The sequence below is a fragment of the Lynx rufus genome, unplaced genomic scaffold (assembly GCF_022079265.1).
Source record: "Lynx rufus isolate CCGP_SWC_20201006 ecotype Redwood Valley unplaced genomic scaffold, mLynRuf1.p SCAF_1, whole genome shotgun sequence".
Taxonomy (NCBI): Eukaryota; Metazoa; Chordata; class Mammalia; order Carnivora; family Felidae; genus Lynx; species Lynx rufus.
The window spans coordinates 158,620,778-158,639,416 of NW_025814823.1; the positions used below are offsets into that span (position 1 = coordinate 158,620,778).

General features: G+C 38.1%; 1 protein-coding gene across 1 annotated transcript in view; it reads right to left on the reverse strand.

Moving 5' to 3' along the window:
- The window catches only part of ERAP1 (endoplasmic reticulum aminopeptidase 1), a 47,091-nt gene that overhangs the window by 6,421 nt on the left and 22,031 nt on the right, over nt 1–18,639 (reverse strand). The window contains exons 9-17 of the mRNA XM_047089367.1: nt 14,564–14,695; nt 14,340–14,411; nt 12,394–12,548; nt 5,409–5,488; nt 4,629–4,812; nt 2,699–2,855; nt 1,868–2,052; nt 765–926; nt 141–281 (exon numbers count right to left, since the gene is read on the reverse strand). Coding sequence (XP_046945323.1) covers nt 141–281; nt 765–926; nt 1,868–2,052; nt 2,699–2,855; nt 4,629–4,812; nt 5,409–5,488; nt 12,394–12,548; nt 14,340–14,411; nt 14,564–14,695 — 1,268 coding nt within the window. The remainder of the gene's footprint in view (nt 1–140; nt 282–764; nt 927–1,867; nt 2,053–2,698; nt 2,856–4,628; nt 4,813–5,408; nt 5,489–12,393; nt 12,549–14,339; nt 14,412–14,563; nt 14,696–18,639) is intronic.

Sequence of the window (18,639 nt, forward strand, 5' to 3'; positions counted from 1 at the left end):
CTATGTGCTATCTGCAATAAAAAAAAAACACAAACAAACAAAATCCCTTTAGACCATCACTGTTGTTTTACAAACAAAGCTAAAACACAGCCAGGTTAATGGACTTTTCTAGTCACGGCACAATTTTTGGCACTACTTACTTTTGTATAAGTTTATCCCAATTTTCCCTCAGAAACTGCCAGGCCAATGGATATCCCACCGGGTTCCTGCCAACAGCTCTAAGGATATGTGGAAACTCTTGAATTTTTATTTTATCTCCCTTAAAGCTTTCATCTAGTAGCCTAAAATGAGTAAGAGAAGAAATGGTAACAACGAATAGTCCTTGGAAAAGTTGTAAGTCATTTCAATAAAATAATGAGTGAAAGAAAAAAAGCCAATCCGTCAACAATAAAGACCAAATAGGTAACTAGAGTGCTAATAAACCTGCTAGATGTACATAATAAAAATTCACACTTATATAGTGTTCACAACACCCATTCTCATATAATCACATTTGTTCATAAGAGAAAATAAATAAGAAAGGTATATCTAAAGGTATGTATTTCTAAACATGTTCTTTTAAAAACATACAAATATATATTCCTTTAAATATTTTTCCTAATACCTGCTTCTCACTAATTAACTACCATACTCATTAGATGTGTGCCCACTTAACTGTTCCCAGCAGAATAGGCAATTCCTGGCCAAGAGAACAAAAACAACGTCAGAAGCATCTGATGTCATTTAATTCCTCATGGCCATGTAAACACGAATGAATTACTCACCACTGAAGCTTTCCCTCATTTTGGCTAATACTGAGGGCAAATTCAATTTCGTTTTTCTCGGTACTGGACAAAGATGACTGATATTTACTATAAAGAAAATCCCATCCTTCAGGGTTCTGGGCCCCCACAGCGAACACCGCCAAGGTTACATCACTGGGCAGACTGCAGAAAAGAACACACCTAGTGAGAGTCTGAGATGTAGGAAGTGTGTTTGAATGTATAATGGTGACCAATTACAAGCTGATAAAATGGCCTGGTGATCAGAGAAATGTGCCTGGAAATGTCAACAAAAATAACCTCTTTCCTTCAGTTAGATTTTAAGAAAGAAGTACAAGAAAGCATCTAAAATTCAGTTTTAAGTCCCGTTCTCAAAAACATTATGTGAAATTCCACTTTGATAAATACCAACATATCTAACATACGTTAATGATGCTGGTAACTCGACGGGTGGTCACTTTTTAAACCAAAAGAAAGAAATGCAAACTAGACTCAAGAAGTAATCCATGAACAAAGGTCAGGAATCCAACGGGAGGACTGTTTGGAAGCATTTCTTTAAATGGAAGCATGTATACTTTTTGTTTGCTTAATATTTCCTGGAGAGATTTAAGCCCCAAATATAACAGTCCTTAAGTACATCAAGAATCAATTCCAAATACAGGAAGATCCTACTTTGCTTAGACAGTGTCAGCAAGTATTTATACACACCCCATCAGGGACTTTGGAGGCCCAAAGGAGCTACCTCTATGGCAGGCACTGCCTCTGTTCCTATCCAGGATAGCTGTTTTCGTTCTGACCCTTGCCTCTATTAAATTGGAATTATTCTAATCCTATTTTAACTCTGCAAATATTTGATATATATATTTATATTTATCTGCAAATATTTGATATATGTATTTATATTTATATATATAAATTCCTAGTATTTCTTAAAAGAAAGTTGAGAGATACATAGATAAATCTTAAAAAATAATTTATCTTCTCAAAAAGTACAGCAGAGGAGACTTATCTATACTTTTTTTTCCCTCCCAACATTTAGCACCAATGATGAAAAACAGAAAAGATACCCTTCATATGAGCAAATGGGTTGTTCTATAAACACAGACCTCAAATTTCCACCAGCTTCCTTCCACTCTCTGAAATAGGCTTCTGCCCTCTGTACACAGGGCTGATACTTGCACATGCAGGCAAGGAGGAGGAGCTGGCTCCGCAGCATTCGCTGTGAGACTGAGCCCTCATCTGTCCACGTCTGATTATCAATGAGGTCCCTCAGCAGCCTGATGAGAAAGGCCTGCGAGAAAGCCACATGTGTCACCACAATGGTCCCAGGCCATCTCATGTTTTATACAAACCAACACACCCTCGGGATATGGGGATTAATTTTTAAAGCTTAATCCAACTCTTTTTAAAATCATGTAATTCTGTTTATATTTAATTATAAAAGGGTCAAAAACAAGAAAAAATGATTTTACTATTTCCATAACATTTGTAAGTATACCTTCATCTATTTAAAAATCAGGATGAACTGCCATTTTTGAAACAAACTAAGAGAGTTGACAGCACTAAATTTTGAGAGCAAATTATACAAAAGGACTTCATGACATTTTGCCAAAAATAATGCTTTTCTGCCTCTTCCTCAAGTACCGGACTCAGCATATCTTAATAGGAACCATCAAAATGCAGTAGTAAAATGAAATAAGTATTTGCAAAAAGAAAGGAGTAACAAATCCATAAAAATTGAGTACAGATTCTTACCACCGTCTGTGCCGGTAAGACCCAAATCTTTGCTAGTTAGTCTAAACACTGAGTTAATTTTGATTTACTTTTCCTTAATATATGTGAGGACATACATATATGAACAATGGTAAGGATGCTTTCCTACACCCACACAAAAGCAAATCAGTTATGTAACTATTCAATTTATTTAAGGCTTCTACCTTGAACTGATTTTCCACTTCCTTCATATCTCTTTTCTCCATCAGTTTATACATAGGTATCAGCTCATTCAAACCTTGGAACACGGGCATAATTTCAGTTTCATGCTTCAAGTATAGGGTTAAATCCAAGGCTTTTTCAATTGATAGCTTTCCATTGCTGGTCAAGAGACACCATGGTTAGCAGTTTAAAAAAAAAAAATGCAGGAAATCAATTTTTTGTTTCAAAAGATATTTTCATCTCCCAGCCAAACATTAGTCAGATATTAATGCCTCCTTAATAATAGTGACCTTTATATAAGTATCTTTTCTTTCACATATAACACTAGCTTATTTACCATTGTGGAGGAAGTTTCTCGAATAACAGGGCCAGGGCTAACTTGTGGTTAAGAAAAAATGGAGACAGGTCAGCATCTCTCCCTCTGTGAAACAGTGGATTGTGTGTTCAACTTCCAGAGTAAGATGGCAGTTTTCATCAAAATCAGTAATCTTGGTTGCAGAGATTGCCACTCAGTCAAAAGTCTGAGTGTCTGGATTGAACACATTCTTATCTCCATTTCAAAAAGAAACTGAATATAGATGTAAACCCTTCATTATGGAGGCCAGGGGTTAAAAGTCTCAGTGGCAGGGTATATGCTTAGGTAAGTAAACACAAAACCCTTTAAGAATTAAGCAATAATGTTATAGAGGGAAATGGTCTCAGTAACACAGAAACAGCTAGATAAACAACTTCTGTCCTTATCGTCATTGCTTTTTGCCACCTTGAGAAGTCAGAAATGAAGAACTCAACATTTAGAGCAAAGGTACATGGGAAATGAGAACTATAGAATCATTCCTTCCCACATGGGTGACTCCCCTTAGGACTTCAGTTCTGCCTAAATATTGGAGAAGTTTGAGTTTCAGGTTTAGGAATCATTTCCTTTTTTTTTTTTTTAAGTTTATTTATTTTTAAGTATTTATTTTGAGATAGGGAGAGGGAGAGAGGGAGAGAGGGAATCCTAAGGAGGCTCCTTGCTGTCAGCACAGAGCCCAACAAAGGACTCAATCTCACAAAATGAACCATGAGATCATGACCTGAGCCAAAATCCAAGAGTTGGGCACTTAACTGACTGAGCGCCTAGGAACCATTTCCTTAAAAGCCATTGTCATAAGGCAAAAAATTAGAGTGAACACTGTCCTTAACAACTCAAAGATCATTTGGTTAGTCCACATTTTATGAGCAAGTTCCATACAGCTGCTGTGAAGTTCAGGTATCCAGTTTGAGCAGTTGGGGGGAGAAAATTTTTAATGAAAGAGTCACAATGCAAAAACTTGGTACTGAGCCACTTGGTCTTCTAAGGTTTCCAGAATGTGAAGGACCCAGCAGGGCAGAAACCTCCCATATTATAGCAGGGCCAGAAAAGCTGCAGGACAAAGGGCTTCTCCAGAATGTTGATCTCCTGATTTTCTAAACCCTTTTGCATCAGTCTGAGTTGTTAATGAAAAACATCAGGGGCGCCTGGGTGACTCTGTCAGCTAAGTGTCTGACTTCAGCTCAGGTCACGATCTCGCAGTTCATGAGTTCAAGCCCCGTGTCGGGCTCTGTGCTGACACCTCGGAGCCTGGAGTCTGCTTCGGATTCGGTGTCTCCCTCTCTGTGCCCTTCCCCTTCCCCTGCTCACATTCTGCCTCTCTCATGGTCTCTTAAAAATAAAATAAAAACATTAAAAAAAAAAGATTAAAATACAGGTCACTTCCTTTACCTTACTCTGCAAACACAGACACATGGCTAACCATGAGACTAAAAGCAACCTTGGATTGTAAGAAGAACTTAGGGGAAGACACCTTTCAACTTCTAATTAGCAAGTAATCATTTTCATCTTTAGAAATCAAGCATTCAAATGCTAACAGCTGCTTTCAGAAATAAACCAAGACCCTGAGGAGTTTGTATTACCTGACAAGCTGAAATGCATTGTTAATGAGACTGGCCCGATCATTGCTGCTGATTGTTGTATGTGCTCCTCTTAAAAGACCACTCAAAGAATTCCATCCATCATCCTCATAATGCACAATGTAATAGCCATTCATTCCAACATTAAATTTGATCCATTCTACCTCTTCTGGGAGAATGAGCACATCTAGAGCAAATAAAATAAATCATAGTTCCATTTTCTCTCTTCACTGATGAAAGCTTTTCTGATCAGAGACTGGACAAAGAAACTAAAGGGAAGTTTAATATTGAACAATTTTAATACTGAAATGAGTTTCATATTGAACACATTTATTTTAGAAACCATAAAAGCCCATTCCAATAGGTAAAAGCCAATACTAGCTTGAGACACCAATTTTTTCAGATTTACAGATCTAGGGGAAGAATACAGCCACATTTCAGGTTATACATACAAAATAATCCAGCAATGTTAACAAAATAATAGGGAATTTTCACTAGTAAGCCCTCCTACTTAGCATTATATAATTCAACTGCTTTAATCTTGGTCTGGCAAGATTACTGGCTTTTTGACACAAGATAATATTTTGATCCTTCTATCTTCACTAAAATTGAAAGCCAAAGATTTGCTTTCAATAAAGGTTACTGAATATATTGAATATATTGAATAAAGGTTGACCTGGTCTTTAGGTTTTAACCAAGATAAATAGTACAACAAACTGAGTACCTAAGTCTTACACATTTCCAGTTTCTTAACTTATCCTGGTTATTTCTACAAGAAGTTACCTGTTTTTGTCTTCAGCAAAAATCTCTGGACTGAGTCTGATTTGCTCGTAATGAATGTCAATGGAACATGCCACAGGTACCTTCAAGAAAGGATGCATTATTTGTTGACTTACTTCAACAGTTATTAAATCATCTATCATATGCCAGACACTGGCTAGTTTAAAAGATGGTACCAAAACTATTACAGCCAAGAGGTCAAAACAACACCAGCCTGTTTTCCTGCCTTGCAAGGGGTGCCAGCTCAGGCAATGTTCATTCTCCTTGGACTTCTCAGTAGAGCTAGGAATTTGAGCTCCAGGGAGCCCTGGCATCCTTTGCAGTGGTTGGCTGATTGGAACTCAGAGGTCCTACCTTAAAAACCCTGACCACTATTAATGGAATAAATTGCCATCATGTGGCCCCTAAATAATCTGTTAAAAATACAACATCACTTCCGTAAAATTCCTGCCAATGATGCACAACCTGAATCTCATCATGAAAAACAGCAGAAAATAAAAAATGGAGGACATTCTATTAAGAAAAGTGGCCTGTACTCTTCAAAAATGCCAAGGTCAAGAAAGAAAAAAGTTGAGGAACTGTTTAAGGAAGCAAAGAAAAAAAAAAAACACAAAACTGAACATGGGTGACAATACAATGTGATCCTATATTAAATCCTGAATGAGAATTTTTTTTTCTTTTGCTATATAGTATTTCAACAACTGGAAAACTGAAATCAACTTTACAGATAAAAGGATTATATCAATTTCATTTCATAAGTTTGATAATTATACTGTGCTTACACAAGTCAACATTCTTGTTTTTATGAAAATATCACACTGAACTATTTCAGGGTACAACTACCTTCAGCTAAGAAAAAATACAAGCTCCTCTGGATCCAAGAGGGCAGCACAGGAAGACACCAAACTCACCTCCTCCTGTGAATACACCAAATCTATACCTACATATGGAGGGCACCTGTTGGGATGAACACTGATGTTGTATGGAAACCAATTTGACAATAAATTTCATATTAAAAAAAAAAACTATGCCTACATATAGAACAACTCCTCCTGAAAAAGAACGGAGGGCTGCCTGAATAGCTTCTGCACAACAAATGACAGAGGGACCACACAAAGAAGGCAGAGACACAGACAAGATAATAAAAGGAACCCCAACCTAACACAGTGAGGGAAGGATATTACCAGAGGCTCCACAGGCAGACTTGCCTGCCCTTGGAAATGACAAATAGAAATCTAAAGGACAACTAGATTATAAGTGAAGAAAATCCAGTGACTAATTCTAGAGAATCTACCAAAGAGTGGGGAAATTTCTAGAACTCTCTGCAGTCATAGGCTCTGGTGAGCATCACTGTTTATATTCCCCCTAAACCATGATATTGTGGACAGGAGCGGGGTTCAGTCACTATAGCCAGCTGGCTAGAGACACCCCAGCAAGTCTAAGGACCCTAGCCCACACCAGCTCCAGATGTCCTGCTAGGGTGGCCCCAGAATGGTACCCTGGGACCCTCCTGGCTTATGCCCACTCTAGCCCCAGCCATCTTGCCATTGGCAGCCTTAGGGCAGGGTAGCCTAGGACCCCATGGACTGCACCTGTTCCCACTCCAGGTCTAGACATTCCACCAGGGCTGCATCCCCTCCAACTCCAGCTGTTTTCAGGGTGGCCCAGGGAAAGAATGCTCCAGAACCTCAAGCCCATGCACACTCCAGCTCCAGCTATTCCACCAGGGCAGCCACAGCACAGAATGTTTGGGAACTCTGGGCCCATTCCCAATCCAGCTCCAGCCATCCCACCAAGACAACCTTGGTGCAATTTGCCCTAGGACACTCCCCGCCATCCCACTTCAGCTTCCGCTGGACAGCCAAAACCACTAGGCACACACAATCTACACAGGGGATGCTCCCGTGTAAGGCCAGTCCATTAAAGACCAGGAGAAGTAGCTCTTCCACCTAACTCATAGAAATATACATATGAAATGAAACAAACTAAAGAAACAGAGGATTATAATTCCAACAAAAGAAAATGAGAAAATTCCAGAAAAAAACTCTAATGAAATACAGGTAAATAATTTACCTGATAAAGAGTTCAAAGTAATGGTCATAGAGAGGTTCACTGAACTAAGGAGAAGAATGGAAGAACACAGTGAGAACTTCAATAAATATTCAGAAAATGTAAGAAAGTACCAGATAGAAGTCACAGAGCTGAATAACAACTTAAATGAAAAATACAATAGAAACAATCAGCAGCAGATTAGACGATACAGAGCAGATCAATAATCTGGAAAATAGAATAGTAGAAATCACCCAATCAGAATAGCAAAAAGAAAAAATAATTAAAAATGAGGATAGGATATAAGGGACCTGTGGTGCAACATCAACTGACAAACATTCACATTATAGTGGTCCCAGAAGGAGAAGAGGGAAAGAAAGGGGCAGAAAATGTATTTAAACAGATAATGGTTAAAACTTCACAATGCTGAGGAAGGAAATAAACATCCAGGTCCAAAAAGCACAGAAACTGCCAAACAAGATGAATCCAAAGAGATTCACACCAAGACATACTATAATTACAATGTTAACAGTTAAAGAGAAAATATTAAAGGCAGCAATATAAAAACAAAATGTCACAAAGAAGGGAAACCCATAAGACTATCAGCTGATTTTTCAGCACAAACTTTGCAGACCAGAAGGGAGTGACAGAATATATTTAAAGTGATGAAAGGGAAAAACTTAAAGCCAAAATAACCCACCAAGCAAGGTTAATATTCAGAAAAGAAAGAGAGAGAAAGAGTTTCTAGCACAAGCAAAAGATAAAGGAGTTCATGACGACTATCCAACATTATAAGAAATGTTAAGGAATCTTCTTTAAGAAAAAAACAAAAGGCCATAATTAGAAATAAGAAAAAGAGAACTACAAGCCAATCTCTCTAATGAATATAAATGCAAATATCCTCAATAAAATATTAGCAAACCTAATCCAACAATACATTAAAAAAAATCATATACCACCATCAAGCCAGATTTATTCCCAGGATGCAAAGGTGGTTCAATATTCACACACACAAAAATTAACATATGTCACATTAATAAGAGAAAAGATAAAAAACCCTATGATCATTTCAATAGATACGGAAAAAAACACTGAGCAAAGTACATCAATCCGTGATAAAAAACATCTGCAAAGTAGGTCTAGAGGGAACATGCCTCAATATAGTAAAGGCCTTATGTGCAAAACCCACAACCAACATCATACTCAATGGTAAAAAACTGAGAGCTTTTTCTCTAAGGTCAGGAAAAAGATAAGGATGTCCACTCTCACCAGTTTTATTCAACATAGTACTGGAAGTCCTAGCCACAGCAATTAAACATAAAGAAATAAAAGGCATCCAAATTGATAAGGAGGAAATAAAACTCTCATTATTTTCAGATGACATGATACCATACATAGAAAACCCTGAAGACTCGACTAAAAAAAAAAAACTACTTACTAGAAGTGATAAATGAATCCAGTGAAGTCACAGGATATAAATCAATGGACAGAGATCTGTTACACCTCTATACACTAATAATGAAACAGGAGAAAGTGAAATTAAGAAAACAATCTATTTACAATTGCACCAGAAACAATAAAATATCTAGGAATAAACTTAAACAGGTGAAAGAGCTGGACTCTGAAAATATAAAACACTGATGAAAGAAATTCAAGACAATGGAAAGAAATGGAAAGACATTCCATGCTCATGGAATGGAAGAATACTGTTAAAATGTCTACAGCACCCAAAGCAATCTACGGATTTAATGCAATTCCAATTAAAATACCAATTGCATTTTCATAGAGTTAGAACAAACAATCCTAAAATTTGTATGAAACAAAAGACCTCTTGAAAAAAAATCTTGAAAAAGAAAAACAGAACTGGAGGTGTCACAATGCCAGATTTCAGGTTATATTACAAAATGGGAGTAATTAAAGCAGTATGGTACTGGTATAAAACAGTGTTGGGAAAACTGGACAGCTACATGCAAAAGAATGACCTGGGCCACTTTCTTTCACCATACACAATAATAAACTCAAAATGGATTAAAGACGTAAATGTGAGACCTGAAACGATAAAAATCCTAGAAGAGAGCACAGGCAGTTGGCCACAACAACATTTTTCTAGATGTCTCCTGAGGCAAGGGAAATAAAACCAAAAATAAATGATTGGGACTACATAAAAATAAAAAGGTTCTTCACGGTGAAGGAAACAACCAACAAAACTAAAACGCAACCTACAGAATGGGAAATATTTGCCGATGACATATCCAATAAAGGGTTAGTATCCAAAATATATAAAGAACTTATAACTCAACACCCAAAAAATGATCCAATTAAAAAATGAGAAGACATGAACGTACATTTCTCCAAACAAGACATACAGATAGCTAACAGACACATGAAAAGATGCTCAACATCACCTATCAGGGAATTGCAATTCAAAACTACAATGAGATTTCACCTTACACCTGTCGGAAGGGCTAGCATTAAAAACCCAAGAAACAAGTGTTGGCAAAGATGTGGAGAAAAAGGAACCTTTGTGCACTATTGGTGAAAATGCAAACTTGTGCAGCCACTGTGGATCGCAGTATGGAGATTCCTCAAAAACTTAAAAATAGAACTACCCTATGATCCAGTAATCACAGTAGTGGGTATCTATCGAAGGAATATGAAGACACTAATTTGAAGGGACACATGAATCGTAATGTTTATAGCAGCATTATTTACAATAGCCAAATTAGGGAAACAGCCCAAGTATCCATCAAGAGATGAATGGATACAGATGTGGTGTGTGTGTGCGTGTGTGTGTGTGTATGAACATTACTCAGCCATAAAAAGGAATGAAATCGGCCATTTCCAAAGATGTGGATGGAGCTAGGGAGTATAATGCTAAGTGAAGTAAGTCAGTCAGAGAAACACAAATACCATATGATTTCACTCATATGTGGAATTTAAGAAACAACAAAAAATGAGGAAAAGAAATAAGATAGAAACAAACCACAAAGTAGCCTCTTAGCTATAGAGAACAAACTGATGTTTACCAGATGGAAGATGGGTGGGGGGATGGGTGAAATAGGTGATGGGGAATCAAGAGTACACTTACCACGATGAAAAGAAAAGAAAAGAAAAGAAAAGAAAAAAGAAAAGAGAAAAGAAAAAAATAAGAGTAGGCAAGAATGTTGAGAAAATGGAAGGCTCCATTTTCCTATTGGTGAGAACGTAAATTGGTGCAGTCACTATCATAAATAGTATGTAGATTGCTCACAAAATTAAAAATAGAACTCCAATATGGATCCAGCAATTCCACTTCTGGGTATTTATTCAAAGAAAATGAAAACATACATCTGAAGAGATACATGCGCCTGTATTGTTCACTGCAGTATTGTTTAATCATAGCAAGATACAGAAGCAACCTAAGTGTCTATTGATAAATGGATGAAGAAGATGTGGTGTGTGTATGTCTATACATATACAATAGTATACACATACACCTATATACATACACACACACAGTGGAGTATTAACCATAAAAAAGAATGAACTCTTCCCATATGCAATTAACAGACATAGACCTAGAACATATTATGTCAAGTGAAGTAAGTCATACAGATAAAGACAGATACAACTAGATTTCACCTATATGTGTAATCTGAAAAACAAAACACACAAAACAGAAAGACTCATAAATAAGGAAGCAGGGGGTGGAGACGGGATGAAATAGGTAAAGAAGATTAAAAGATACAAACTTCTAGTTATAAAATAAGTAAGTCATGGGATGTAATTTACAGCATAAAGCATATTGTCAATAATGTAATACCTTTATTTAGTGACAGATGGTAACAGGACTTATCATTGTTATCATTTTGTAATGCATAAAATACATTGAATCAGTAGGATTTATACCTAAACTACTAGGATATTAATTATACTTTAATAATACATGTTATTTAGAGACCATATAAAAGATATAGATATAGAGAGTATATTTTTTTTAACTGTTGGGTATTTTGGATTACACATGGAAAGGTTTTATCTTAGGTTGTATATACCTACTTTGGGTTATAACTGTAAAGACACAGAAGAGAAAAGGGGAGGGAGGAGGAGAACGAGAATGATAAAGCAAATGTGGTTAAGAGTTAACATATATGTTAACCTGGGTAAAGAATCTTTGTGTTCTGGGGCACCTGGATGGCGCAGTCGGTTAAGCGTCCGACTTCAGCCAGGTCACGATCTTGCGGTCCGTGAGTTCCAGCCCCACGTCGGGCTCTGGGCTGATGGCTCAGAGCCTGGAGCGTGTTTCCGATTCTGTGTCTCCCTCTCTCTCTGCCCCTCCCCCGTTCATGCTCTGTCTCTCTCTGTCCCAAAAATAAATAAACGTTGAAAAAAAAAAATTAAAAAAAAAAAAAAAGAATCTTTGTGTTCTTCTTGCAACTTCTCTGTAAGTGTGAAATTATTTCAAAATAAATTTTTTTACATACGGCCTATCAAGAGTCAATCAAGTTGCCACATCTCCTTTCCACTGATGTCTCTCTAAAGTGTTAAAGCTGAACAGGTCCCAGGATCTAACTTGGACTTCCAAAAGAGATCTGAGTCTCTCATAATCCCCAGAAGTCACCTAAATGTTTATGCCCTCAGTGAAAACCCAAATGCCAGGCACTATTGTAATTTAGCAGTGGTCGCTTCAAGTCAGTAACTGGAAATTACCATCCTATCAAACTACACAATGTGAGAATGTCAAAATAATTACATATAATCAGCTTTAGGGAGATGAACCAAGGTTTAAAGCCACTGTTATCCTTTTGGGAAGACAGTGTTGTGTAATCACCTTTATAGGATACATAGCTTTCACTGAAATATTTCAGCATCTATTAAGAGCACTCTGAAAAATAAGATTTCATCGTACAAGGCAGGTGGTACCTAGGCAACAAAATGAGCTTTTCTCTATGAATGTTACCCAGTTTCTGAGGCGTCATCAGGTCCTTTCCTGTAGTGCTCTTGCTTCATGTGTACATTCCTCCCTCTCACCGTGATGGTTATCAGGGGAAAGCCTTTTTGCAGCGTCCACGTGTTCATCATGGTTTTCACATCAAGGCCTTCCTGACGCCAGTGCTGATTTATACACAGAAAAAAACCGACATGTGACCACTCGCCCAACTCTAATAGAGAACCCAAGCTTGCGCTCACAGGGTTACTTCCTGTTGACAACCTCTGTGAGGCTTTTTCCTCATCCCTTCCTTGGCTCATCAGACCCTGTCCTCCTTCCTCCCTTCCCCACACTGTCTTCTGCCATAGCATTCCCACTAGAGCACTGATTACTTCTTTTCATTCTCTTCCTCTATCTACATGTGTAGGTCATGTCTTGAGAGCATGTATCTGGTTCTACCAGGCATACCTTGGGCTTGGCACACCGCACAAAGCAGGCATGGGAATGAAGGCAGAGAAGGGAGACAAAATGGCCAGGCATTCAACACCTATATATCATTACTGGCTCCCAGAGAAGCAACGCGGGGCGGGAGGAGGCGGAAATCATCAGTCAACAGCCTGTACTTCCTAAGTGGTAACATCAAGATAGTCCACACTCAACAGTCATAAATTCAAAGGAGAATACATTTTTGATACTAAAAAAGCTTCTGGAAAGAGCCTAAATGCCCATCAATTGATGAGTGAATAAAGAAGATGTGGTTTATATATACAATGGAATAGTACTTAGCAATGAGAAAAAATGAAATCATGCCATTTACAGCAACATGGATGGAACTGGAAGGTATTATGCTGAGTGAAATAAGTCAGCCAAAGAAGGACAGATATCATCTGCTTTCACTCATATGTGGAACTTGAGAAACTTAACAGAAGACCATAGGGGAAGGGAAGGGGAAAAAATAGTTACAAACAGAGAGGCAGGGAGGCAAACCACAACAGACTCTTAAATACAGAGAAAAAACTGAGGGTGGATGGGGGGGTTGGGGAGAGGGGAAAGTGGGTGATGGGCAATGAGGAGGGCACTTGTTGGGATGAGCACTGGGTGTTGTATGTAAGCCAATTTGACAATAAATTATATTAAAAGAAAAGAAAGATAACACTCAAAAATAAAAAAAAGCTTCTAAAGATATTTAAGAGCTAGTAAAAAAAGACAAAACATGCTACATAACAATCTAGAAATTACTGAATAAAACGATCTCTAAAAACCAAAAGCCAAAAAAATTAAAATATGGTGAATAAAATTTAGTTGAATCTGTGGATTTAACCTCCATCACCTAGGAAAATATACCACAAGTCCAGATAAACAGACTCACATTGTTTTGTGACTCAAATATTATGAATTCTTCACAGCTTAACAGTTAAACACATGAATTAAATCTAAATTCAGATCCCCACTCTGTAATTTACTAAGCATAGGCTTTTGGATTCCATATTCCCAATCTGTTAAAATAGAAGTAAAAGTACCCCACTCATGGTCTTATTCTGCAAAGTAAAGGAGGTAATGTACCTAAGTGCTTATTAGCACTTGCCTGACACATAGTAAGCTCTCCAGAATGTTCACTGCCCTTATTTGTTGTTTCACAAATGAAGACCTATGGAAATGATCCATATAGCCTGACTGATACAGACCCCATCTACCATAGAAACATGCCATACATTCACTGCTTTACAGAGAATGAAGCTCAACAAATCAGTACCAGTGATATCTGTTACCCAAGAATGCTATTCAACTCCCTTGTGTAGATAGTTCTCAAAAGAAATTATAAAAGACTGTCGGTCTGGTATAGTTTAAACACAATCTTTTGTAGAGAAGAATGACAGAATGAAGGGCCTCAAAGAGTTTGGCACAGAGGTTTCCTTCAAAGAATGCGGACTCAAAATATGTGCTTAGGGGTAGCATGTAGAGATCTAACAACTTACTGAGGATGAGGATGAATGTGCACCCCTGGAGCAAAAGCCATCCATTCTTTGTGTGTCATCGGCAGGACAAATCTAAAAACCAAAAAAAAACATATTATTCTCAGTTCTGTAGAAAACACTCATGATTCTGCTCAGATGGATTAATATGGTATAGGAAAAACAAAACAAAACATGATAATAAGCCTGTGGATTCCGAAAATAGAGATAAATAAAACCATACTCACACTTGCCATACTATTCCACAGGTCCTCATTTTTTGTGTTTTTGTAGCTATACTTCTGGAGATACTGTACAATACCACTTTTAAATGCATCAGCACTGAGATAATCCCTTAGCATATTCAGAATACAAGCTCCCTGAAAAGACAATGTCAAGTATCGTTATAGTTTAATCATCTAACCCACCATCACACTTTAAAAAAATTTTTTTTAAAGAAAGTAGGTTAAACCTAAACCTGTCTAGGGAGGGGATTGAACAGGACTGTTTTTGTTCTTTCTCAGTCCACTAAGCAGCCAAGTCTCCCACAGGACAAACTAACATCATGGCCCATTCCCATTACTCACAGGTCAGCAAACGGTGCAGCATCAACACTGAACCCTGGACCACCACCTGCTTTCCCCACTGCCACTCTAGTGCAGCAGTGGGGGCAGAAGGTCCAAGAGGTAGAAGCAAAGGTACCGGTTAAGGAAGGGAGGTACAGACAGCTGGAGCATAGAAGGCAAGAGTAACAATGAGAAAAGAGAATTCCTACATACCCTGTGTTCCTGGGTTAAGAGCTCTTTTCCCCTCCACCCCCATTCATGTGGATTGTAGATCACAAACTCAAATGCCTCTAATGGATAAGGGACATAAATGAGGGAATTCGTTCAAGGGTAAAAAAAAACTTTTCTGTTTAGGTTGTTTCTTCCCCTCCACCTTTTTTTTCTTTTTTTTTTTTCAATATATGAAATTTATTGTCAAATTGGTTTCCATACAACACCCAGTGCTCATCCCAAAAGGTGCCCTCCTCAATACCCATCACCCACCCTCCCCGCCCTCCCATCCCCCATCAACCCTCAGTTTGTTCTCAGTTTTTAAGAGTCTCTTATGCTTTGGCTCTCTCCCACTCTAACCTCTTTTTTTTTTTTTCCTTCCCCTCCCCCATGTGTTTCTGTTAAGTTTCTCAGGATCCACATAAGAGTGAAAACATATGGTATCTGTCTTTCTCTGTATGGCTTATTTCACTTAGCATCACACTCTCCAGTTCCATCCACGTTGCTACAAAGGGCCGTATTTCATTCTTTCTCATTGCCATGTAGTACTCCATTGTGTATATAAACCACAATTTCTTTATCCATTCATCAGTTGATGGACGTTTAGGCTCTTTCCACAATTTGGCTATTGTTGAGAGTGCTGCTATAAACATTGGGGTACAAGTGCCCCTATGCATCAGTACTCCTGTGTCCCTTGGGTAAATTCCTAGCAGTGCTATTGCTGGGTCATAGGGTAGGTCTATTTTTAATTTTCTGAGGAACCTCCACACTGCTTTCCAGAGTGGCTGCACCAATTTGCATTCCCACCAACAGTGCAAGAGGGTTCCCGTTTCTCCACATCCTCTCCAGCATCTATAGTCTCCTGATTTGTTCATTTTGGCCACTCTGACTGGCGTGAGGTGATAATGTGGTTTTGATTTGTATTTCCCTGATGAGGAGGGACATTGAGCATCTTTTCATGTGCCTGTTGGCCATCCGGATGTCTTCTTTAGAGAAGTGTCTATTCATGTTTTCTGCCCATTTCTTCACTGCGTTATTTGTTTTTCGGGTGTGGAGTTTGGTGAGCTCTTTATAGATTTTGGATACTAGCCCTTTGTCCAATATGTCATTTGCAAATATCTTTTTCCATTCCGTTGGTTGCCTTTTAGTTTTGTTGGTTGTTTCCTTTGCTGTGCAGAAGCTTTTTATCTTCATAAGGTCCTAGTAATTCATTTTTGCTTTTAATTTCCTTGCGTTTGGGGATGTGTCGAGTAAGAGATTGCTACGGCTGAGGTCAGAGAGGTCTTTTCCTGCTTTCTCCTCTAGGGTTTTGATGGTTTCCTGTCTCACATTCAGGTCCTTTATCCATTTTGAGTTTATTTTTGTGAATGGTGTGAGAAAGTGGTCTAGTTTCAACCTTCTGCATGTTGCTGTCCAGTTCTCCCAGCACCATTTGTTAAAGAGACTGTCTTTTTTCCATTGGATGTTCTTTCCTGCTTTGTCAAAGATGAGTTGGCCATACGTTTGTGGGTCTAGTTCTGGGGTTTCTATTCTATTCCATTGGTCTATGTGTCTGTTTTTGTGCCAATACCATGCTGTCTTGATGATGACAGCTTTGTAGTAGAGGCTAAAGTCTAGGATTGTGATGCCTCCTGCTTTGGTCTTCTTCCACCTTTTTTTTTCATTGTAACTTTCTAATTCCCAAAAACATCCTTCTTCTCCCCTCAAACCCCTCTATTCACTTCCTGTATATACTATCTTCTCTTAAATCTTTTTTCTAAGCAATAATGATTCCATTGACCCTGAAAGCCCTTCCTACTTCCTTTTCTTCCTAGAAAGAAATCACCCTTTAAGAAGTACAAAATCGGGGCACCTGGGTGGCACAGTCGGTTAAGCGTCCGACTTCAGCCAGGTCACGATCTCGCGGTCCGTGAGTTCAAGCCCCGCGTCAGGCTCTGGGCTGATGGCTCAGAGCCTGGAGCCTGTTTCCGATTCTGTGTCTCCCTGTCTCTCTGCCCCTCCCCCGTTCATGCTCTGTCTCTCTCTGTCCCAAAAATAAATAAACGTTGGAAAAATAAATAAATAAATAAATAAATAAATAAATAAAGAAGTACAAAATCTCCTTTTCTGAGAGAATTTCTTGTATCTTCTCAAGACATAGACTGTCCCTTTTTCTGTGGCTCTAGGGGACGGTGGGGATAACAGGCAAAGTCAGGATCCCTGAATATCGACATGGAGTGCATATCTCTGCCAAAAGAATGGATACTTTTTAAAGTTTTTATTGATGGGGCGCCTGGGTGGATCAGTTAATAAGCTTCTGACTCTTGGTTTCTGCTCAGATCATGATCTTACAGTTGTTGAGTTCGAGCCCCATGTTGGGGCTATCAGTACAGAGCCTGCTTGGGATTCTCTCTCTCCCTCTTTCTCTGCCCCTTCCCCACTCACACTTGCTCATTCTCTCAAAATAACTAAATAAACTTTTAAAAAACACAAATATTTGAAGTTTTTATGGAGGTATAATTTACATGTAACAGTTTCAGCTGTATAGTGATTAAATATTTGTATATACTGTGAAGTGACTACTACAATAAGTCTAGTTAACATCTGTTACCACATAGAGTTACAATTTTTCTTTTGATGTGGACTTTTAAGATGTACTCTTAGCAACTTTCCAATATGCAATACAGTATTATTAACTATATAGTACATGCTGTAAATTACATCCCAGTGACTTAAAGGTTTCCTAACTAAAAATATGTACCCTTTTAACCCCCTTCACCCACTGACAACCACCAATCTGTTCTGTGAAAGGTGAAGTTTTTTGTTTTTTAAGAATACCACATATAAGCAAAATCATATGGTATTTGTCTTTGACTTATTTCACTTAGCATAATGCTCCCAAGGTCCATCCACACTGTCCAAAGGGTAAAATGTCATTCTTTCTTGTGGGTGAATAATATTCTGTTGTATATACATATCACATTTTTCATCCATTAATTCATTGATGGACACCTAGGTTGCTTCCTTATCTTCATTATTGTAAATAATGCTATAATGAGTATGAAGGTGTGTATTATCTTTGAATTCGTGTTTTTGTTTTCTTTAAACACTCAGAATTGCTGAATCACACGGTAGTTCTATTTTTTAATTCTGCACAAAGAGCAATGGAGCTGCCCTACGCGTGTAGTTCTACTATAAATATATAATGTGTGTGTGTGTTTTTTTTTTCTTTTAGAGGCAGAGAGTGCGGGAGCAGGAGAGGAGGCAGAGAAATAGAATCTTAAGCAGACACCACATCCAGCATAGAGCTAGACACAGGGCTCAGTCCCACAACCGTGGGACAGACATTAATTGAAGAGACTCTCCTTTTCCCATTGTATATTCTCGGCTCTTTTTTCACAGATAAAAAAAAAAAATAACCGTATGTGTGGGTTTGTTTTTGGGCTTTCTAATTTGTTCCACCAAGTTATGTACTTGTGTGTTGTTTTTATCTCCCCTGAACTACTTATGGAAACATCGAAGAAATACCGTTCTGTTTACTACAAATAAAACAGCCTAGTACAATGATA